The sequence below is a fragment of the Ahaetulla prasina genome, chromosome 9 (genome assembly GCF_028640845.1).
Source record: "Ahaetulla prasina isolate Xishuangbanna chromosome 9, ASM2864084v1, whole genome shotgun sequence".
Lineage (NCBI taxonomy): Eukaryota > Metazoa > Chordata > Lepidosauria > Squamata > Colubridae > Ahaetulla > Ahaetulla prasina.
Window position 1 is genome coordinate 3375759 of NC_080547.1, and position 23911 is coordinate 3399669.

Sequence of the window (23911 nt, forward strand, 5' to 3'; positions counted from 1 at the left end):
CTTGGAAGGATGGAAGGCCGAGTCAACCTTGAGATTAGAACTGCCAAACTACTGACAGCTGGCAGTCAGCAGAAGTAGCCTGCAGTACTACATTCTAACCACTGTGCCATCGTGGCTCGGTTAATAGTCTCTATTAACTCAGTTAATAAATGAGTCTTTCAATCCACATGAGGTTTCCATAGTGATCTGTGACTGCACGCTTGTAAGCAATCCGAAACTATATGGAATTAGCCGTGCTGAGTTGTTTTACCTCATTTCCAAAACTTCCTGTCGACTTCCTTCATATTTTTTCTTCCATTCATTGGCTTCGATTTCCTTAGATATAATCTAAAAATATGAATATAAAATGCATCTATTAGTTTGGAGAAGAAATGTGGTGAAGCTATCGGGAGGCGGGGGGGAGGTGAGGAGGAGATACCATATTGTGATGCAGTGGTATTTCAGTTCTGTCACCTGCAAATACACCTGTGGATTCTGCCTGACCTTTAGAATAGAATAGAATAGAATAGAATAGAATTTTATTGGCCAAGTGTGATTGGACATACAAGGAATTTGTCTTGGTGCATATGCTCTCAGTATACATAAAAGAAAAGAAAAGATACGTTCATCAAGGTACAACATTTACAACACAATTTAGTTGAAGAGATGCATTCTCTGCAAAAAAAAATGGCCAGGCTACCATTTTTTTTAATCATTCCAGAATATCTAGATATGATGTAAGTTATGGGCAGACACGCCTGTTTAGGGACGGTCTGCCAGATGATAGTTGACCTACACTCTGTCAAGGACCTAGGAGTACTCATTTCAGAAGACTAAGTCCCAGAACTCACTGTAACATCATTGCAAAAAAGGCTTTAAGAGTTGTCGATCTTATTTTACAAAGTTTTCTCTCTGGTAACGCTGTACTCCAAACTAGAGCATATAAAACCTTTGCCAGACCTATCCTTGATTGCTATTCACCTGCCTGGAACCCTCACTGTATTTCAGACATCATTACATAAGAGAGGGTCCAGAGGTATTTTACTTGGAGAGTTCTCAAATCTTCTGCTCGAAATAAAATTCCCTATCCCACCAGGCTTGAAATCTTAGGTCTAGAAAGCGCCGAACTACGTCGTCTACGTTTCGACCTATGTTTAGTTCATAAGATTATTTACCAAAACGTTCTACCTGTAAATGAGTACTTCAATTTCAACCATAATAACACAAGGGCCATCAATAGATTTAAACTCAATGTAATTCGCTCTAATCTTAATTGTAGGAAAGATGACTTCTGCAATAGAGTAGTAAATGTCTGGGACACTCTACCTGATCCTGTTGTTAGTCTCTCTAATCCCCATAGCTTTTACCGTAAACTGTCTACCGTGGACCTTTCATGTTTCTTAAAAGGTCCCTAAGGGGGCGTGGATAAGCGCACCAGCGTGCCTACCATCCCTGTCCTACTGTCCCCATTTGTATGTATTCATTCTATGTGTTTATGGCTATGTTTTGCCAATTTATATCTTTTATTTTTGTGCCAAATTTTTTTCATGTGTCCATGGCTGTGTCTGTCTACTCTGTTACTTGATTTCTTTTATTTGTTGACAAATAAAATAAAATAAATAAATAAATGGTGAAACGTCTCGTCTGGTTACCAGAGGATGTTTCTTAATTAAAAGTATCAGCACATTGTAAGTCATCTCAGTTAAAACTAGAAGATAGCTGATAGGTCCGTGCTCCATTAGTGTCAAACTGCTAACAGTTTTTTGATATCTTTGGCTAATTTTGACATCAGCTTTCAGTCCTCAAGGATAGAACTGAATTTTGGCCCCAGTTCTAAGGAGGACTTCTCCCTGATTGTCAAAGTGAAGCAGGAAGTCTGAAATAAAGAAACAGGGAGGTTGAAAATCCTAATTCTATAGCAGGGGTCTCCAACCTTGGTCCCTTTAAGACTTGTGGACTTCAAGTCCCAGAGTTCTTCAGTCAGCTTTGTTGGCTGAGGGACTCTGGGAATTGAAGTCCACAAGTCTTAAAGGGACCAAGGTTGGAGACCCCTGTTCTATAGGGCAGGATCAGTAGTGGTATTCAGCCCGTTCTATCTAGTTCGGGCAAACCTGTAGCAGCGGCTGTGGGAGGTTCCGCCCACCTACCCAGACGTCATCACATCCCATTTTTGACCCTCTGCGCATGCACGGAAGGCTCTGCGCATCCGGGGCACGCTCACATTTGCGAACCAGTAGCGAAGGTAAGTGAATACCACCCCTGGGCAGGATATCAAGTTTCTAGAATATTTGTAAGAAGTATTATCTCCCCCAGTCCTGAAGAATTCTGACAATGTTCCAAAAACTATTTGTCAGCTCAAAACAATTCAAAGATGATGGATGATTTGCTCATCCAAGGAGCTCCTATTCTCTGCCAAATATACTCCAGTTCCAAGTCCTAGGCTGCATGCAGTTCTCCTTTCCAGCCTTTGGTTCTGCAGCCCAACAAGACAGACACAGACTTCAGAGGATCATTAGAACTGCAGAAAAAAACAATGGCTACCAACCTGCCTTCCATTGAGGACCTGTATACTGCACAAGTCAAAAAGAGGGCTGTGAAAATATTTACAGACTCCTCACATACTGGACATAAACGTTTCCACTCCTACCCTCAAAACGAGGCTATAGAAAGAACACTGCACACCAGAACAACTAGACACAAGAACAGTTTCTTCTCAAACACCATCAGTCTGCTAAACAAATAATTCCCACAACACTGTCAAACTATTTACTAAATCTGCACTACTGTTAATCTTCTCATCATTCCCACCACCCATCTCCTTCCACTTATGACTGTATTTATTTATTTTATTTTGTCACAACAATATATGTGGGTATCATACAAAAGATTATATAGTATATAAACACATACATGAGTAAATATAAGGAGGTATAAGCATATATATAGGAAGAAGAAAAGAAAAACAATAGGACAGGAATGGTAGGCACGTTTGTGCGCTTATGCACGCCCCTTATGGTCCTCTTAGGAATGGGGTGAGGTCAATAGTAGAAAGTTTTTGGATAAAACTTTTAGGATTATGGGAAGAGACCACAGGGTCAGGTAAAGTATTCCAAGCACTGATGATTCTGTTACAGAAGTCGTATTTTCTGCAATCTAGATTAAAGCGGTTGACATTAAGTTTAAATCTATTAGTTGCTCTAGTATTATTGCAATTAAAGCTGAAGTAGTCTTTAACAGGAAGGACATTACAATAGATGATTCTGTGAGTTAAGCTTAGGTCATGTAATGACTGTATGATTGTAACTTTGTTACTGTATCCTTGCGATTTATATTGATTGTTTCCTGATTGCTTATTTGTACCCTATGACTATTATTAAGTGTTGTAAGTGTTGTACCTTGATGAAGGTATCTTTTCTTTTATGTACACTGAGAGCATCTGCACCAAGACAAATTTGTTGTGTGTCCAATCACACTTGGCCAATAAAAAAATCTATTCTATTCTATTCTATTCTATTCTATTCTATTCTATTCTATTCTATTCTATTCTATTCTATTCTTTGATACTGTAGGACAGGGGTCGGCAACCTTAAACACTCAAAGAGCCATTTGGACCCATTTCCCACAGAAAAGAAAACACCGGGAGCCACAAAACCCTTTTGACAACTAAAATGAAGATAACACTGCATACAACACTTTTTACCTTTATGCTATACATTAAAAAAAAAAAAACTATAGCGTGCTGTGTTTATGAAATCAGTGACCTGCTACAGAGAAAACACGTTTTTAATTCTGCATGCAACAAAAACATTTTGAACTCTGAAAAAAAAAAGTTGGGCTGAAAAGCTCAATAAATCACGTGCTGGTGGGTGTCACACACTGGCGGTTGTGATGCATATTTTGAGCAATAGGGAGTCGCAGCAGGGGGATGAAAGAGCCACATGCGGCTCCAGAGCCGCAGGTTGCCGACCTCTGCTGTAGGAATGGCAGAGACAGAGGTGAGGTCAAGAGAGCCATCAGTCTGGAACCATAACGTTCCCACAAGCGATACCTTCTATTGTGACCCAGACCCAAGTAGGAAACTCAGTCAGTGAAAAAACAAACAAACTTTATTCGCACAGCTGAGAATGACTTCATTTTCAGCGTAGTTCAACTAAATTAAAGCAAATTCCTCCCAATACAAATTCCTCAGTCCTATCGCAAACCTTGGTCCAATTAGGCAAACTGCCAAAGGCCTTTCTTGGCAAACGTTCAGAAGACACCGATACAAAAAAAAATGCAAGACGTAGACGAAGAAGATGAAGCTGCCAACGCTGTTTTCCGGCAAAGCTGAAACGCCGTTGCTGGTCTGTTTTAAGCCTTATGGGAGGGGCCAATCATCTCTTGGCCCTACTCCCGAGTTGTCCTCTCTGCTTGAGCTGCTCTTGCCTTCTGGCAGCTCTTCTCATGCGTGCATTAGGAACAGGCTCCTCCTGTCCCTCTGCCTCACTACTATCAGTCTCTGGAGGCTCTGGAGTCCTCACCTCACTCCCCGATGGCCCTGGCCTCACCTCAGCCTCACCGCTGTCTGACTCCGTGGCCAGCTCCGTGGGCTGCTGGCGGACCACAACACCTTCCAAAAAGCTGAGCCACTAAAGTCACCAGGAATAATGTAAGAATATTTAATGAGCTGATTGAAACTGATTAGGTGAAACCCGTTTCCATTTTTGTCCCAACCTGCAATTGAAGGCCGCTTGTGATTCTTTGGCCGGGTGAAGCAGAACAAGGATGCCATGCATCCATAGATCCACCCGGAATGTGTGGGGCAACCTTTAAAACAGCTCATGTTAAGTCTCCGAAACATGCAAGAGTTTTTTCCTTTTTAAAAAGGGAGCACTTTGCTTGTCCCAATGCCTATTGAACAAGCGCCTTTTAAAAATGTTGCACCATCTAGAGAAGAGCCCCCAAATTACAAACATTAAATCACCAGGCTGTTACCTCTTCTCTGATCAGAGTCAGAACTGCTGTCTTATCGGATTCACTGAGGCAAATGGCATCCAGGGGGCTTTCACCGCCTCCTGTCGTGCTGCCTGGTGCACTTCCAGGAGCCTTTTCCATAGAACAAACTTCAGGATTACTCTGCGGAAAGAAAGACAAGAGTCAAAACCAGGGGTGAAATCCAGCCGGTTCTGACAGGTTCTGGAGAACCGGTAGCGGCAATTTTGAGCAGTTCGGAAAACCGTTAGTGGAAATTTTGAATAGTTTGGAGAACCGGCAAATACCACCTCTGGCTGGCCCCAGAGTGGGGTGGGAATGGAGATTTTACAATATCCTTCTCCCAGAGGTGGGGAGGGAATGACGATTTGGCAGTATCCTTCCCCCAGGAATGGGGAGGGAATGGGGATTTTGCAGTATCCTTCCCCTGGATTTTGAAGTATCCTTCCCCTGGAGTAGGGAGGGAATGGGGATTTTGAAGTATCCTCCCCCTGGAGTGGGGAGGGAATGGGGATTTTGAAGTATCCTCCCCCTGGAGTGGGGAGAGAATGGGGATTTTGAAGTATCCTTCCCCTGGATTTTAAAGTATCCTTCCCTTGGAGTAGGGAGGGAATGGGGATTTTGCAGTATCCTTCCCCTGGAATGCGGAGGAATGGAGATTTTGTAGTATCCTTCCCTTGGAGTGGGGTGGGAATGGGGATTTTGCAGTATCCTTCCCCTGGAGTGGGAAGGGAATGGGGAGTTTGCAGTATCCTTCTCCTGGACTGGGGTGAGAATGGGGATTTTGCAGTATTCTTCTCCTGGAGTGGGGAGGGAATGGGGATTTTTCAGTATCCTTCCCCTGGAGTGGGGTGGGAATGGGATTTTGCAGTATCCTTTCCCTGGAGTGGGGCAGAAATGGAGATTTTGCAGTATCCTTCCCCTGCCACGCCCACCAAGGCACACCCACAGAACCGGTAGTAAAAAAAAATTGGATTTCACCACTGGTCAGAACAGAATACAACCAGCCCTTTCTCAGTTCCACCTGGCTTCTCCTGCCTCACCACCAGTTAAACCAGGGGTGTCAAACTGGATTTCTTCGAGGGCTGGATCAGCATTGTAGTTCCCTCCCATGGGGCAGCGGGGAGATGGGACGAATGAGACGGACGCCTCCTGCAGCATCCTGCCGGCCAAAACGCTGCACGGGGGGGTGGGGGGTGGGATGCATGGCCTCTCTGTACCCCATTTTCAGCCTGGACGGCCTCCTGCAGCACTTTGCCATTTTTTGGCCAAGTCAAAAACAGGTCTCATGGAGACCTTGCGAGGCCACCGCACGGCCCGTTTTGGCCGGCAGAGGCACCGTGGGCCGGTCCTTTGATATTTCCAGGCTGGCCCCGCGGGCCAGATTTAAGCACCCCCGCGTGCCAGATGCGGCCCGCAGGCCTTGAGTTTGACACTCCTGAGTTCAACAGATCTACCCAAGAAGCTTCCGTCCAAGAGTTTTACTGTAGAAATGCTATGTAGCCATATGGAAGATTTCTACTAACGGTGCATTATCAGGTTGGAGTCTTATTGATAGTGCAGTCAATGCTCAAATTCTTGTGCCTTTTTCCCCCCCTTGCAATGGGCCATTTGGCCTTTTCTTTTGTGGGAGATACTTGATGTTTACCCATCTTCTCTTTTGGTAATAGGTAGACCTACTATTAAGGGACACGGTGACTCAGGGGCTAGGACGTTGAGCTTGTTGATCAAAAGGTCGGCAGCTCGGCGGTTCGAATCCCTAGTGCTGCTGTGGGTGAGCTCCTGTTACTTGTCCCAGCTTCTGCCAACCTAGCAGTTTTGAAAGCAGGTAAAAAATGCAAGTAGAAAAAATAGGGACCACCTTTGGTGGGAAGGTAACAGCGTTCCGTGCGCCTTTGGTGTCTAGTCATGCCGGCCACATGACCACGGAGACGTCTTTGGACAGCGCTGGCTCTTCGGCTTTGAAACGGAGATGAGCACCGCCCCCTAGAGTCGGCAATGACTAGCATGTATGTGCGAGGGGAACCTTTACCTTTACCTTTAGACCTTCTATTATGTTGTTTTTTTGACTGTATACGAACTAACCTCACAGGTCCTACCTGAATTAGAGATGCCCAAACCAGGAATCCAAAATAACCTCAGCGGTTTTGAATATTGTGTTGGGTTGGTCCAAATTTGCTATCATGTCACCCCTAGTCCTTCTTTTCATCAAACAAGACGTACCCAATTCCTGCAACCGTTCTTCATACAGTATGTTTTAATTTCGAGTCTCCTAATCATCATTGTTGCTCTTCTGTGCATTTTTTAATAATAATAATAATAATAATAATAATAATAATAATAATAATAATAATAATAATAATAATAATATCAGAGTTGGAAGGGACCTTGGAGGTCTTCTAGTCCAACCCCCTGCCCAGGCAGGAAACCCTACACCACTTCAGAAAAATGGCTATTCAACATTTTCTTAAAAATTTCCAGTGTTGGAGCATTTACAACTTCTGCAGGCAAGTTGTTCCACTGATTAATTGTTCTCACTGTCAGGAAATTTCTCCTTCGTTCTAGGTTGTTTCTCTCCTTGATTAGTTTCCACCCATTGCTTCTTGTTCTACCCTCAGGTGCTTTGGAGAATAGTTTGACTCCCTCTTCTTTGTGGCAACCCCTGAGATATTGGAACACTGCTATCATGTCTCCCCTAGTCCTTCTTTTCATTAAACTAGGCATACCGAGTTCCTGCAACCGTTCTTCATATGTTTTAGCCTCCAGTCCCCTAATCATCTTCGTTGCTCTTCTTTGCACTGTTTCTAGAGTCTCAACATCCTTTTTACATCGTAGCGACCAAAACTGAATGCAATATTCCAAGTGTGGCCTTACCAAGGCATTATAAAGTGGTATTAACACTTCACATGATCGTGATTCTATCCCTCTTTTCCTCAATATCTTTTTTTTTTTGTATTTGTATTTAGTATTTATCTTAAGAACAAACATGCAATGTTTTGTTGGATACTTGGGAGAAATGAGCTGGGACAAAAGGAGCAATATTGGGATCAGAGTAATGATGCTATTCTGAGATCAGTTTCGTTTCATGCTGCTTTCTAAAGATAGGAATCGGCTAATAAACAACTATTCTATTCTATCCTATTCTATACCAGCTGCAGCGCAGTACAGCTGTCAGCAGAGGTCTCTGTAAAGGTAGTACATTTTCTCTATATCTTAGTTCAACTCTTGAGCTTGCTCCCATGTTAGTATTTTGCAAATGAGAGATGAAAGGAAAGTGGTTTTTAAACATTTTAGGAATATTGGATGTAATACCCCTCTGAAAGGAGTTCCCACGTTCTGTTCTCATTTTTCCTTTCTTTCTTTTTTAGCAAAATACGGCGTCGGTATCATTTTACTATGATATTATAATTTCATTATATAGGAAACTCTTCAGTTTCCCAGAACTCGATGCAACCGACTTGACCCGCGGCAGATCAAAGTCTATTGTGATCGACATCATTTTCATAAGGATGAGCAATTATACAGCTAATATAACTATGTAATTTACACCAGCGGTGAAATCCTCTGAAGTCTGCTACCGGTTCTGTGAGTGTGCGACCGAGTGTGCGCCCGCACAGCGCTAAAAAAGAAACATTTTTAAATCTTCCGAGTCAAAGGTAAGTAGAACAGTGAGGGGGGGTGGAATCCGCTGTGCCATCTGATTTAGATTAGCTAGAAAGCAGAAAATCCGATGATTCTAGCTAGTAAAAATCACACATCACAGCTGATCGTCGCCCAGCTGATTGTCGGAAATACTAGTTCACCTGAACAGGTAGCATTTTTTACTACCAGTTTGGGAGAAGTGGTCCAAACCGGTAGCATTTCACCCCTGATTTACACCATTACCACAACATATTTGATTTAAGGTGAAGGCAAAGATTCAACTACAATGTATTCTTCTGTTCCACGCAAAGATTGTAAGTTAGTAGTAAGATAGTAGTAAAAACAGATCTTTGGCATGGAATTTAGCGGGAAGAGTGGCCCACGATTTTGGACATGGAGGATAAGAACAGTACTTGTGCTTACTGAGATATCAGTGGAGTTATTCTTCTCTTCCAGTCTGCACAAAGATTCTTTCTCAGAGCCTACAAGAAAAGAACATGAGATGGTTATACATTATGACCACAAGGTTCCTCCTGGTGAAATAACTGGATTAAGAAAGAGGCATGCAATGCACAACTCTATGACAGTACTTGAAGAGAGGAATATGAAACTCAAGGAGGATTTTCACTCAATGAAGATCACGATGCCCTATATGACAATCAGTATCATTTCAAGCAGAATCTTCTTAAACCATGAGATGGAGGTATGGGACAGTAGAAAATGATCAAAATTCTGAGACCTAAAAGGACATCCCCCTACAGAAACACCCATGAGATATACCAGAGGTGAGTTCTACTTGCTTTCCCTACCAGTTCGGAACTGCGCGTTTGGACCATCTGTGCATGTGTAAAGCCTTCTGCGCATGCACAGAAGGTAAAAAACCAGTTTTTAACCAGGAAGTAACGACGTCTAGGTGGGTACTTGGAGCCTTGCACTGCTGCCGCTACCGGTTGTCTGAACCACGTGCCGCCATCGCTACCGGTTCGGCCAAACCGGTTCGAACCAGTAGCATTTCATCCCAGAGGTATACCCACCTCTGAGCATTTCAACCCTGAGGTATATCCAGAAAACCTTCCATCCAGACCACGGGTGTCAAACTCAAGTCCTGGGACCCAGATCCAGCGTGCAGGGTGTTTCGATCTGGCCTGAGCGGCCACCCTGAAAACAGCAAAGGACTGGCCCACGGTGCCCCTGCCAGCGAAAAGGGAGCTCCATTTTCATTGGCAGAGAGTTACAGGAGGCCGTCGCAGCCGAAAACGGAGCTTGGGAACCCATTTTCACTAGCAGAGCACTTGGGACGCCACAGGCACTCCTGACATGAGTGTCGTTGAGCTGGCCACGCCCATCCTGCTTATGCCCACTCCGGTCCCCCCTGAGGTCAAACGTAACCCTGATGCGGCCCTCAGTGAAATTGAGTTTGACATCTTTGTTTTAGACCAAGGGTCTCCAACCTTAGCAACTTTAAGATTTGTGGACTTCAACTCCCAGAGCTCCTCAGCCAGCTTTGCTTTGCTGGCAGAGGAACTCTGGGAGTTGAAGTCCACAAGTTGCCAAAGTTGGAGACCCCTGTTATAAAACATTTCCAGTGATCAGTTCTGTTTTGCTGGGTGAGGAATTCTGGGAGTTGAAGTCCACAAGTCTTAAAGTTACCAAGGTTGGAGACCCCTGATTTAGACAGATCATTATCACAACTGATGGGACAAAAAACAAAAACAAAACCAGCACGGCACCGTTTGATGCCTGTGCTTCAAGCGACAACAACAACAACCAAAACTTCGGAGTTCTGATTAATTAAGTTGGAATGGTGCAAAGTCAGGCCTGCTCAGCAACCACTCCAGAAGGGAAAGGGTAGGGAGAGAGAAGAAGAGCGAAAGAAGAAAGTAGGTAGGTAGGTAGTAGGGGGAGAAGAAGGCGGGGAAGTGAGAGGGTTGGAAAGGATGGAAGTGAGAAGTGGGAAGGAGGAGAGGAAGTAGGAAAGTGAGGTGGAGGAAGGTGGAGAAAGTAAAAGAAGGTAGAGAAGGGTAGAAAGGTTTAAGGAAGGGAGTGGCGACTGGGCAGGCCCGATTGAGCATAATTTATGGGGAGGAATAAATGTTGGATAATTGAATGTATTGTACACTGGTTAAATTGTTGGAAATATTATGGAAAAATAAAAAAAAAATTGGAAAAACAACAACAACAACAAAAACTCCCTACGAACCTGAATCAGGTTTTCTGTAAATTTCACACGTAGAGAAAAAAAAGAGAAAAGATTGAAACTGAACCTCCTTCCTCATCACGCCTTGGCACAATTGAGTGCAATCCTGCCTGTTCCTACGGGGAAAAATCACTGTCATGTCTCCCAGCTGCTCCATCGATCGAGATGCCCCGCCCTGCCGATCTTTGTCCACAGCAGCTGTCTGCTCCCCTTGATTGACAACAAGAATGCCAGCCTCCCCCTAGACAAAGTTGATGGAGCAGAGCTGCCCCACATAACTCCTTTTATTCTTATCAGATGGACAAACAGGGGGAATGCACCCTTTGAAATGCAAGACCGGTCTGCCCGGAAGCAGCCAAAGAATGTTTCTCTCCTGATTTATCTCCTTTTTTCAGAAGTCTTTTGGTTCCAAGGAAGCTTTGTCCACAATGTTGACCGCTCCTTAGATATGTGAAACAACTGGGGGAGTGCAGGGATTATCCCAGGCTTTGAACTGAACTGCTGCATTCGGAACAAAAAGCAGGTGATATTCCAATACAATGCAAAACCTTCTCACATCCCAAGATAAGAGGAACGCCTTGACTTATGAAAGTTCATTTCACAAAGGTTCAAAAGTTACGAACAGCCTTGGAAAAAAGAACTGGTGACCTGTACTCACACTTACGACTGACACACCACTACCCCTGGGTTCTTTTATCCAGGTTAAAAAGGTAAAGGTTCCCCTCACACATATGTGCTAGTCGTTCCCGATTCTATGGGGTGGTGTTCATCTCTGTTTCAAAGCTGAAGAGCCAGCGCTGTCCAAAGACACCTCCGTGGTCATGTGGCCGACATGACTCAACACCAAAGGTGCACGGAACGCTGTTACCTTCCCACCAAAGGTGGTCCCTATTTTTCTACTTGCATTTTTTACCTGCTTTCGAACTGTTAGGTTGGCAGAAGCTGTGACAAGTAACAGAGCTCACTAGGGATTCGAACTGCTGAACTGCCAACCTTTCAATCGACAAGCTCAGCGTCTTAGCCTCTGAGCCACCGCATCCCTTTTATCCAGGTTAGTGGCCTCCAAAGTCCCAAAAAGCCAATACAACCACCCCCCGCCCCCGCTGACCTCTGGGCATCACACCCACAAGTGGCCAAAACTGTGGAAACCTATTGAGAAAAGTGTACTGTGTTTCCCCAAAAATAAGACCCTGTCTTATATTTTTTTTTAAACCCCAAAATAAGCACTTGGCCTTATTTTCAGGGAGGTCTTATTATTTTGGGACATGTGGAGCAAGATGGGGCTCCTCTTATTTTCTTAACTGATTTCCAGCTCTGTTTCCCTAACCCTAACCAGAGGAAATGGCAGGGACTGGCTGTGCATGCATTTAAATATTTCTGGGGAGGGCTTATTTTCAGAGGGGAATTATTTTAGCGCATGTACTCAAAAGTCTGATTGGGCTTATTATCAGGGGAGGTCTTCTTCTCGGGTAAACAGGGTATTTTTGAGGTTTGATGGCTAATAACACCACTTTTTGGGCGGTGTTTCAAGATAATCATATTCTACTGCTGGAATGGCCTAGCAATAGCCCAGACCTTCACCCATTTGAAAATCTATGGAGTGACTAAAGAAACTTGTTAGTCAGAAGCGACCCAGCAATAAAACCCAGTTAATAGAAGCAATCCTTCAATCTTGGTTTCACATTAGAACAGCTGCAGAACTAAAAGACTTGGTTCGCTCAATGGGAAGACGTTGTAAGGCCATCATTCATGCTAAAGGTTATCAAACTAAGTATTAACTGACCTGGTGATAATTTTTGTATATCTCGTTTTTTCTATGGTGATCATTTTTGTATATCTCGTTTTTTTTCTACGTGTTTCACTTTTCTTCTTTATACTGTAACTGCTCTTCTAATAGCAAATCCTTCATAAAAGTTATTGCATGACATTCTTGATTAAATTATCTTTCCATCGATATATAATTTTATGGTACCACTCCAAAACAAAGTGGTGCTATTAGCTAGTTTTAGAAAATACACTTTTCCCAAAAGACTTCCACAATTTTGGCCACTACTATATTCAAAAGAAGGGACGCGGTGGCTCAGGGGTTAGGATGTTGAGCTTGTCGACCAAAAGGTTCGAATCCCTAGTGCTGCCATGTAACGGGGTGAGCTCCCATTACTTGTCCCAGCTTCTGCCAACCTAGCAGTTTCAAAAGCACGTAAAAATGCAAGTAGAAAAAATAGGGACCACCTTGGTGGGAAGGTAACAGCGTTCCGTGCGCCTTTGGCGTTGAGTCATGCCGGCCACATGACCACAGAGACATCTTCAGACAGCGCTGGCTCTTCGGCTTTGAAACAGAGATGAGCACAGCCTCCTAGAGTCGGCAACGACTAGCACGTATGTGCAAGGGGAACTTTTACATTTATACTCAAAACGCTTGTACTCACTTGTTATTATACTACTCTCCCCCAAATCTACTTAACAATTCCTGCTCCTCTCTTCATGAGCCTATTTTGGAAGAATAGTAGCTGGTCTATTTGTCTCAGGCTGCTTTGGGCTGTTTCAGCTTCCCAAACAAACACTTTTGTGAAAGTGCACACAACAGGCTCTCAAAATTGTTCCTGCGGCCACCAGCCATCACCCAGCCTGCCCTGCAGGAAAAGGAGGAAACGAGAATGTATTTTTGTAAAAGCTGCATGCCTGCATTTATGTCAGGCGCAAGGAACCAGAACGACACTCGGGGAATGATCACAGTTATTTCTTCATTGCTAACCTATTTACAACTGTCTTTCCAGACTGACTGCCTTCTCTTGGGAACGGTCAGATAAAGGCTGCCGGGATTTGGGGGGGGAGACAATCAGAAATCCAGGGATGTGGTGGTTCAGGGGCTAAGATGCTGATCTTGTCGATCAAAAGGTCGGCAGTTCAGCGGTTCGAATCTATAGTGCCGCGTAACGGGGTGAGCTCCCGTGTCTTGTCCCAGCTTCTGCCAACCTAGCAGTTCGAAAGCACGTAAAAAAGGCAAGTAGAAAAACAGGGACCACCTTTGGTGGGAAGGTAACAATGTTCCACATGACCACGGACCATGCCGGCCACATGACCACGGAGACGTCTTTGAACAGCGCTGGCTTTTCAGCTTTGAAACAGAGACGAGCACCACCCCCTAGAGTCGGGAACGACTAGCACGTATGTGCGAGGGGAACCTTTACCTTTAATCAGAAATCTTGCTGAGAAAAATTAAATATTAGACTCTGACTCGTTTTTGAAGTCTCTTTTATAGGTGTCTATGGAGATTCTCAGTCAATCCAGGTCATGGTTGTCCCAAAGGTGCTTTTTTCAAGAGGCAACTGGACCTTCTGGTTTTTCTTTGAAGACGTTTCGCTTCTCATCCAAGAAGCTTCTTCGTCTCCGACTGGATGGTGGGGAATGGGAGGATTTATATTCCTTGCAGACAGCTGGCCATTTGCTTTCTTTTTAACCAGCTGTCTGCAAGGAATATAAATCCTCCCATTTCCCACCATCCAGTCGGAGCTGAAGAAGCTTCTTGGATGAGAAGTGAAACGTATTCAAAGAGGGACAAGAAAGTCCACCTGCCTCTTGAAAAAAAGCACCTTTGGATCTCTTTTATAGGTTTTACAGCTACATTCATATTGATCCAGGTTTTCCAGATCTTAAAAAGGTGTATATATCTGCTGACATGCCAATATGTCACAACTAGGGAATCTATACCTACTCAGAGACTGTTGTGACCAAGGCCCAAGTAGTGATTACTAAACACAATTCAGTCCTGAACAAACTTATTTTATTAAAACAGCTGAGAATTTAATTCATTCTCAGCTTAGTCCAAACCAAAATTCTTAATAACCAGTCCATCGGACTTATCACCAACCTTTGTTGTTTTTGACAACCTGCCAAAGGCTTTTCTTGGCAAAACCCCCACAAAGTTCAAGAGACCCTGACAAGAAGCAATGGAATCAATGTTGCTTTTCCACCAAAAACCCAACAGCTCTTTGCTGCTCTTTTAAGCCTTATGGGAGGGGCCAATCATCTCCTGGCCTTACTCCCAAGTTGTCCTTTTTGCTTCAGCTGCTCTTGACTTCTGGCAGCTCTTCGCATGCGTACACTAGGAACAGACTCCTCCTGTTCCTCTGCCTCTCTGCTGTCCGCCTCTGGAGGCTTCCTCCCAGATGGCCCTGGCCCTATCTCTGCCTCCGATGCAGAGCCCTCGTCTGGGCCTTCCCCAGACTCCAGGACTGGCCCATTGTCCTCCCCAGCCTCCTCAATTTCTGACTCTGTTGTCAGGTCTGCGGGCTGCTGGCAGATCACAACAGAGACATTGGGAATAAACACATTCAGTGAATCCAACCTCTACGTTTGTTTTATTAAAAAGGCATTTGATGATTCAGGGGAAAAAAAAATCACTCGGCAACTGATATCCTTCCCAGAATGCAACCATTATTGAAATACAGTAGCCTCCCGCAGCATCTGTCCTCCAGATGTGTTGGACGAGAATTTGCAGGCTTTTCCTTGCTGACCACCAATGACTCTGCTACCAGCAATGGGAGTCGTGGTTCAGCAAGTTTGGAAGGCAGATAAGAGGAAAAACGACATTATTAAAGCAAGAGAGAGATAAAATAATGAGAGGAGCTTCCATACCTTCTACCGGGGATGAAAACGTATGATTTATGGTAGACACGGGCACATTGGAACACTCAAAATACTCCAGCTCTTCCTCGGGCTCACCTTTTACCTCCAACTCAGCTGGCTTCTGACCGGTGGAAGCCAACTTCTCTTCGTCGGTAGCATGCCCGTCTCGACTGGGAAGTTCTGGGATTTTGGAAATAAGGGCTGCCTCCTCTTCACCCTAAATAAACAAGAAGGCGGTTAAATGGATAATGATCAAATCTGAATTATATACAGGGGTGAAATGCTCCCGGTTTGGACCGGATTGCGCGATCTGGTGGCGATGGAGGTGGGTAGTTCGGAGAACCGTAGCAAAAATCCCTGCCCCCCCCCCGCCCACGCCTCGCTGTTCCTCTTCTCTGTCCCTGAAGCTCTCGGTGGTGATATAGCTGCAAACGGCCTTAAATGACTGCTGCGGCGCTTCAAAGGACCACACTACAGCTGATCAGCGCTGTAGGCGGCTAGTAGACCGGTGCCTCAATTTTTAAAGAAGGTAGACCGGTGCGCTCCCAAACAAAGGCAATTAGTAGACCAGTGCCTCTATTTTTAAAGAAGGTAGACCAGTGCACTCCCAAACAAAGGCAATTAGTAGACCAGTGCCTCTATTTTTAAAGAAGGTAGACCGGTGCGCTCCCAAACAAAGGCAATTAGTAGACCAGTGCCTCTATTTATAAAGAAGGTAGACTGGTGCGCTCCCAAGTTTTGTATACTTTGTTTATTATTTTTATTATTTATTATTATTATTGGCCATACCCATTCAGTCACCTGACCACCATGCCATGCCCACCGGGTCACCTGACCACCAAGCCACTGTGGCTCAGACTGGTAAGACAGTCTGTTATTAACAGCAGTTTCCTGCAATTACTGCAGGTTCAAGCCCCACCAGGCCCAAGGTTGACTCAGCCTTCCATCCTTTATAAGGTAGGTAAAATGAGGACCCAGATTGTTGGGGGCAATAAGTTGACTTTGTATATAATATACAAATGGATGAAGACTATTGCTTGACATAGTGTAAGCCGCCCTGAGTCTTCGGAGAAGGGCGGGATATAAATGCAAATAAAAAAAAGCCATGCCCACCAATTAAGGCATGCCCACAGAACCGGTAGGGAACATTTTTAGATTTCACTCCTGATGCCAACCCTTCGTAAGTTAATTAGTAAGAACCTAATAACACAGGCCAGGGGTGTCACACTCAATGCCTGGGGGCCCATGGGGTGCTGGAAACAGCAAAGGACCGGCCCCCTCTGCCAGAGAAAACGGAGCTCCCTTTTCGTTGGCAGAGGGCTATCGAAACAAACTAAAAACAAAACACAAGGAGAAATGTTTCCCCTTTGCATGCAAGAAGGGACAGGAAAGGAGAAAGGGAAAGAGGAAAGACAAAGAAAAAGAAGGGAAGATGGGAAAAGAGCAAAAGAGAAAGGAAAGGAAAGGAAAGGAGGAAGGAAGGAAGGAAGGAAGGAAGGAAGGAAGGAAGGAAGGAAGGAAGGAAGGAAGGAAGGAAGGAAGGAGATTATAATGAGAGTCAGGGAGGGTCTCAGGGAAGTCCTGCCTTAGTACCATAGGTGCCCCCGACATGAGTTCCGTGTCACAGCCACCATGGCCATTATGATATATAATGGACTGGAAGAAGAATTTACTTTTTTGTTTCTGGAAGGGGAGTTAAGGTCTTAGAGAGAGGAGTGACTATGGATTATGACTTTTGTTGTATTTTAATTTATGATTGTTAATCTTATACCCTGTACTTTGTTCTGGGAAGTCTCGGGGTGGGAGGGGAGGGAGGGAAGGGGCAGAGGGGAGATGAAGGATCAATGTAAAGGAATGATTGAAGATATGTAATTAAGAAATAGAAATAATTTGAAATGAAATCGGGGCTGCTCAGCTGCCATTTCAGAAGGAATGGAAAGGAGAGGAGAGTGAAGGAAGAAAGTAGGTAGGAAAGAGAGGTAGAAAAGGGGAAAGGAGAGGAAGAAGAAAGGAAAGAGAGGTTAGAAAGGGTGGAAGAGAAGAGTGGGGAAGGAGGAGAGGATGTAGAAAAGCGAAGGAGAGGAAGGATGGAGAAAGTAGAAGAAAGTAGAGAAGGGAGGAGGAAAGGTTTGTTAAGGAAGGAAGTGGTAGCTGGGCAGGTCCGAATAAGTAACAAATGAAAGTTAATGACTAATGTTGAATAAGAGACTGTATATTGAATAGGTTGTTGGAAAATGGAAATAAAACTTTTTTACTAAAAAAAAAAAAGGAGAAAGGGAAAGAGAAAGACAAAGAAAAAGAAGGGAAGATGGGAAAAGAGCAAAAGAGAAAGGAAAGGAAAGGAAAGGAGGGAAGGAAGGAAGGAAGGAAGGAAGGAAGGAAGGAAGGAAGGAAGGAAGGAAGGAAGGAAGGAAGGAAGGAAGGAAGGAAGGAAGGAGATTATAATGAGAGTCAGGGAGGGTCTCAGGGAAGTCCTGCCTTAGTACCATAGGTGCCCCCGACATGAGTTCCGTGTCACAGCCACCATGGCCATTATGATATATAATGGACTGGAAGAAGAATTTACTTTTTTGTTTCTGGAAGGGGAGTTAAGGTTTTAGAGAGAGGAGTGACTATGGATTATGTCTCTTGTTGTATTTTATTTTATGATTGTTAATCTTATACCCTGTATTTTGTTCTGGGAAGTCGCGGGGGGTGGGAGGGGGAGGGAGGGGAAGGGGCAGAGGGGAGATGAAGGATCAATGTAAAGGAATGATTGAAGATATGTAATTAAGAAATAGAAATAATTTGAAATGAAATCGGGCTGCTCAGCTGCCATTTCAGAAGGAATGGAAAGGAGAGGAGAGTGAAGGAAGAAAGTAGGTAGGAAAGAGAGGTAGAAAAGGGGAAAGGAGAGGAAGAAGAAAGGGGAAAGAGAGAGGGTTAGAAAGGGTGGAAGAGAAGAGTGGGGAAGGAGGAGAGGATGTAGAAAAGCGAAGGAGAGGAAGGATGGAGAAAGTAGAAGAAAGTAGAGAAGGGAGGAGGAAAGGTTTGTTAAGGAAGGAAGTGGTAGCTGGGCAGGTCCGAATAAGTAACAAATGAAAGTTAATGACTAATGTTGAATAAGAGACTGTATATTGAATAGGTTGTTGGAAAATGGAAATAAAACTTTTTTACTAAAAAAAAAAAAAAGGAGAAAGGGAAAGAGGAAAGACAAAGAAAAAGAAGGAAAGATGGGAAGAGAGCAAAAGAGAAAGGAAAGGAAAGGAAAGGAAAGGAGGAAGGAAGGAAAGAAGGAAGGAAGGAAGGAAGGAAGGAAGGAAGGAAGGAAGGAAGGAAGGAAGGAAGGAAGGAAGGAAGGAAGGAGATTATAATGAGAGTCAGGGAGGGTCTCAGGGAAGTCCTGCCTTAGTACCACAGGTGTCCCCGACATGAATTCCGTGTCACAGCCACCATGGCCATGCCCCAACCACGCCCCACACCATGCCACCCTTCCTCCCCCCAGCCCTCTGAGGTCAAACACAATCCTGCTGCGGCCCTCAATGAAATCAAGTTTGACACCCCTGACATAGACAGTCTACATCTTGGAAGGCCAGCCGTCCTCAACTCCAGCCCCCTTCTCCAGCTGTGAGACTCCCAGAATTCTCTGCAACAGCCATACTGGCTGGAGAGTCTGTGGGGTTGAAGTTGACACATCTGGAGGTGTCCCTGTTAGCTGCAGCAAGGGTTGGAAGGAAGACTTAGTGTAGTTTCTCCCCCCCCCATGCTTTCCCCTGCTGCATATGCTATAACTTAACATAACATAATAACAGAGTTGGAAGGGACCTTGGAGGTCTTCTAGTCCAACCCCCTGCCCAGGCAGGGAACCCTACACCATTTCAGACAAATGGCTATCCAACATTTTTCTTAAAAATTTCCAGTGTTGGAGCATTCACAACTTCTACAGGCAAGTTGTTCCACTTATTGATTGTTCCCACTGTCAGGAAATTTCTCCTTAGTTCTAAGTTGCTTCTCTCCTTGATTAGTTTCCACCCATTGCTTCTTGGTTTACATGACGTATGAAACCGAGCAAAGGAATCGGAAGCCAAGGCTGTTCCAATGTGTACAAGTTTAGTCGACGGAATTCAAGGTGGGTTTGGACTTAGATCACTTGTGGGCACGAAATGATTGACTCGAGCCCTCCCCAGGGGTGAAATCCAGCAGGTTCTGACAGGTTCTGGAGAACCAGTAGTGGAAATTTTGAGTCGTTCAGAGAACCGGCAAATACCGTCTCTGGCTGGCCCCAGAGTGGGGTGGGAATGGAGATTTTGCAATATCCTTTCCCCAGGAGTGGGGAGGAAATGGAGATTTTGCAGTATCCTTCCCCTGCCATGCCCACCAAGCCACACCCACAGAACCGAGAGTAAAAAAAAAAATTGAATTCCCCCACTGCCCATGATGATGATGCTCGTTGCTCCCATGTCACACCAATCCTGCGTGGCTTGCACTGGCTTCCTGTAGTCTTTTGGGTGCGCTTTAAGATCCTGGTCACCACCTTCAAAGCGCTCCATGGTTTAGGACCCGGGTACTTACAGGACCGCCTGCTGTTACCTTATGCCTCCCACCGACCCGTACGCTCACACAGAGAGGGTCTTCTCAGGGTGCCGTCCGCCAAACAATGTCGGCTGGCGGCCCCCAGGGGCAGGGCCTTCTCGGTGGGAGCTCCTACGCTCTGGAACGAACTTCCCCCTGGATTACGTCAAGTGCCTGATCTTCGGACCTTTCGCCGTGAGCTGAAAACACACTTATTTATTCAAGCAGGACTGGCCTAATATTTTTAAATTTTCAACTGGGGTTTTATCATCATTTTAGGGTTTGGAATTTTAAATTTTAAATTTTTAATACTGGCCATTTTTTTCTAATTTGCTCGGTTTTAAAATTGTTGTTTTAATTGGATATTTTTTATATTTTTTATCTTTTGGCTGTACACTGCCCTGAGTCCCTCGGGAGAAGGGCGGTATAAAAATTTAATAAATAAATAAATAAATAAATAAATAAATAAATAAATAAATAAATAAATAAATAATGCCAACCTCTGAGACTGGCAAATTTGTTCCTGGCTGGTTCTACCCACAACCATCCACCGTACATTGGTTCTTTGCCCACCCACCCCCACCACAAGGATAGCCCTGTTGTAAAAAGGAGCAAGTGAACACCTTTACCTGAGAGCAACCATCCAGCGCCATGGAATGAGTTTCATACTTCCTCACCTTGCAGCCACTCCTGTAAAAAAACAAAAACAAAGGAAAGGATGTAACGGTTAGGGTTAGATAGTCTGCTTTTCCCATGGAAAGAGGAGAGCAGGCAAGGGAGAAGAGACACCACACACACAGCCAACGAGGGAGGAACTGCAGCAAAACAAAGGGTGAATCCTGAATTTGCTGACTTTGCCGACGTTCAGCGGGCAAGGAAAGTCACCAGCCATTTCCAACCCCCAATGTTTCCTGAATGTTCTTCTTGGCCTGAAATGACCAACACTAAAAACGCTTTTTTTTTTTTTTTTTGCAAGCTCTACAAGGCGAAAGACACAATGCCGAGATAGGATCTCCAGACCCGTTTGCCACCCACAATAGATGTGGCTGCAAGCGCCGAAGAGGGGCACGCGCATTTCTCCTTTTTGAAGGAAGGATGAACGTACGTGTATTCGGTGAAGAGGCAACCGACTTGGGTGCCACCCTAAGCCGGATTCTTTCCTTCATTCCCCTCTTGAAAAGAAGACCCAAAGCATCGGCTTCCGGTTTCAAACCAGTCACCGAGCGCTTCAAACCAAGTCAACCTGTCCCTGTTTTTAAAATAAGGATTTTGGAAACATCAAGCCATGATTTATATATAGTAATAACAGTGTTGGAAGGGACCTTGGAGGTCTTCTAGTCCAACCCCCTGCCCAGGCAAGAAACCCTACACCATTTCAGACAAATGGTTATCCAACATTTTCTTTAAAATTTCTAGTGTTGGAGCAGTTACAACTTCTGCAGGCAAGTCATTCCACTTACTAATTGTTCTAACTGTCAGGAAATTTCTCCTTAGTTCTAAGTTGCTTTTCTCGGAAAAAATAAAAATAAAAAATAAAAAATCTTTTTTCTCAGAAAAAATAATTGCTACCAACCTGCCTTCCATTGAGGACCTGTATACTGCACGAATCAAGAAGAGGGTCGTGAAAATATTTGCAGATCACTTGCATCCTGGACATAAACTGTTTCAACTCCTACCCTCAAAACGACGCTATAGAGCACTGCACACCAGAACAACTAGACACAAGAACAGTTTTTTCTCGAAGGCCATCACTCTGCTAAACAAATAATTCCTTCAACACTGTCAAACTATTTACTGAATCTGCACTACTATTAATCGTTTCATAGTTCCCATCACCAATCTCTTTCCACTTATGACTGTATGACTATAACTTGTTGCTGGCAATCCTTATGATTTATATTGATATATTGACCATCAATTGTGTTGTAAATGTTGTACCTTGATGAAGGTATCTTTTCTTTTATGTACACTGAGAGCATATGCACCAAGACAAATTCCTTGTGTGTCCAATCACACTTGGCCAATAAAAAAAAAAAAAATCTATTCTATTCTATCAGTTTCCACCCATTGCTTCTCGTCCTGCCCTCAGGTGCTTTGGAGAATAGTTTGACTCCTTCTTCTTTGTGGCAACCCCTGAGATATTGGAACACTGCTATCATGTCTCCCCTAGTCCTTCTTTTCATTAAACTAGACATACCCAGTTTCTGCATATCACGTTTTGTTCCTTAAATGGTGGTTCAAATTAAACAGACTTTCCCTTTCTGGGACACAGCCCACCTAGGTTTAAAAGAAGAAAAACGTTGTCCGGCCCCAGTAGACAAATACATGTTTAGATAGAAGAGGGGAATCATTTTTTGTTCCCTGCACGATATATTTTCCTACTAAATGTCAGACGGGTTGATGGACCCTACAGGAGAGCGATGTAGAACAGGTGGCAGTTAGCAAACTACAAGTATTCCTCGAATTACAACAGTTTATTTAATGGCCAACGTTGCAACAGCATTGAAAAAAGTGACTTACGACTATTTTTTTACACTTACAACTAGAATAGAATAGAATAACAAGAGTTGGAAGGGACCTGGGAGGTCTTCTAGTCCAACCCCCTGCTTAGGCAGGAAACCCTACACCACTTCAGACAAATGGTTCTCTAACATCTTCTTAAAAGCTTCCAGTGTTGCAGCATTCACAACTTCTGGAGTTGCAAGTTGCCCCACGGATTGATTGTTCTAACTGTTGCAGTATCCCCAACATCATTTGATCAAAATTCAGACGCTTGGCATAAACTCATATTTATGACAGTTACAGTGTCCTAAGGATATGCGATCCCTTTTCTTTAACCTTCTGACAAGCCAAGTCAAGGGGACAGCCAGATTCATTCAACCACCAGTTACTAACTTAACAACGGCAGTGATTCACTAAACGACGGTGGCAAGAAAGGTCGTAAAATGGAGCAAAATTCACTTAACAAACGTCTCATTTTTCCAACAGAGCTCAATTGTGGTTGTAAGCCAAGGACCACCTGCGATAAGTTGATGCTTTGCAACTGGCTGCATTCCCTTACAACAGCCCTGTACTCGACGGATTACCTCAGCAGCCATTTTGAGCCTGTGCCCACATCCTCCAAATTCACAATTTGCCAAAACTCCAGACTGGCGTAGTCAGATTATTCAATCTCTTTCACCCAAACAAAGAAACGGACTGAGATTTTCAAGAACCAGCCTGCCTCCAACCCAACTTTCTTCCCTTTGCCATTGCAGATCAAAGACCAGCCAACTCTTAAAAAATAGAACAATTATTCCAGTTGCCATCCTTCATCTCCATCAAATTAATTGGCAGGGATGAAAGTAGTTAAAAGCAAAATGAAGCCATTTAGCTGCTGGCTAGCTTCTATCCCGATAGCCTGAGCTGGTTTGTGTTATGGTCATCTAAGGAACGTAGCCTGTATAGCAATAGAGTGCAAGCAGAATGACCTTGTAATCACAATTCCATTTGCAAAGGGGCCCTTAAGGATTAAGGGTTGTAAACCTAATCTTGCATAGCTTCTTCTCCAGTAATATTACACTACTAACCAGAACATACAAAACATTTGCTAGACCAATTCTCGAATACAGCTCATCTTTCTGGAACCCACACTGCATATCGGACATTAATACAATTGAGCGCGTCCAGAAATATTTCACAAGGAGAGTTGTCCCCTCCTCCGCTCACAATAAAATACCTTATGCCACCAGACTTGAAATTTTGGGCTTAGAAAATTTAGAACTATGCCCCCTTCGGTATGACCTGAGCATACCTCATAAAATCATCTGCTACAATGTCCTACCAACCAATGAATACTTCAGCTTCAACCACAACAATACAGGAGCACACAATAGATACAAACTTAAAGTGAACCTCTCCAAACTCAACTGCAGAAAAACTGACTTCAGCAACAGAGTGGTC

General features: G+C 44.1%; 1 protein-coding gene across 5 annotated transcripts in view; it reads right to left on the reverse strand.

Moving 5' to 3' along the window:
• TACC1 (transforming acidic coiled-coil containing protein 1) overlaps window positions 1–23911 on the reverse strand; it is a 122660-nt gene that overhangs the window by 15069 nt on the left and 83680 nt on the right. For 4 of the 5 annotated variants that reach the window (XM_058194480.1, XM_058194481.1, XM_058194482.1 and 1 more), the window contains 5 exons: window positions 20599–20659; window positions 15428–15635; window positions 9016–9074; window positions 4954–5094; window positions 251–327 (listed from right to left, as the gene is read on the reverse strand). In XM_058194480.1, the coding sequence (XP_058050463.1) occupies window positions 251–327; window positions 4954–5094; window positions 9016–9074; window positions 15428–15635; window positions 20599–20659 (546 nt within the window). The remainder of the gene's footprint in view (window positions 1–250; window positions 328–4953; window positions 5095–9015; window positions 9075–15427; window positions 15636–20598; window positions 20660–23911) is intronic. The other variant, XM_058194479.1, reaches the window with a different exon arrangement.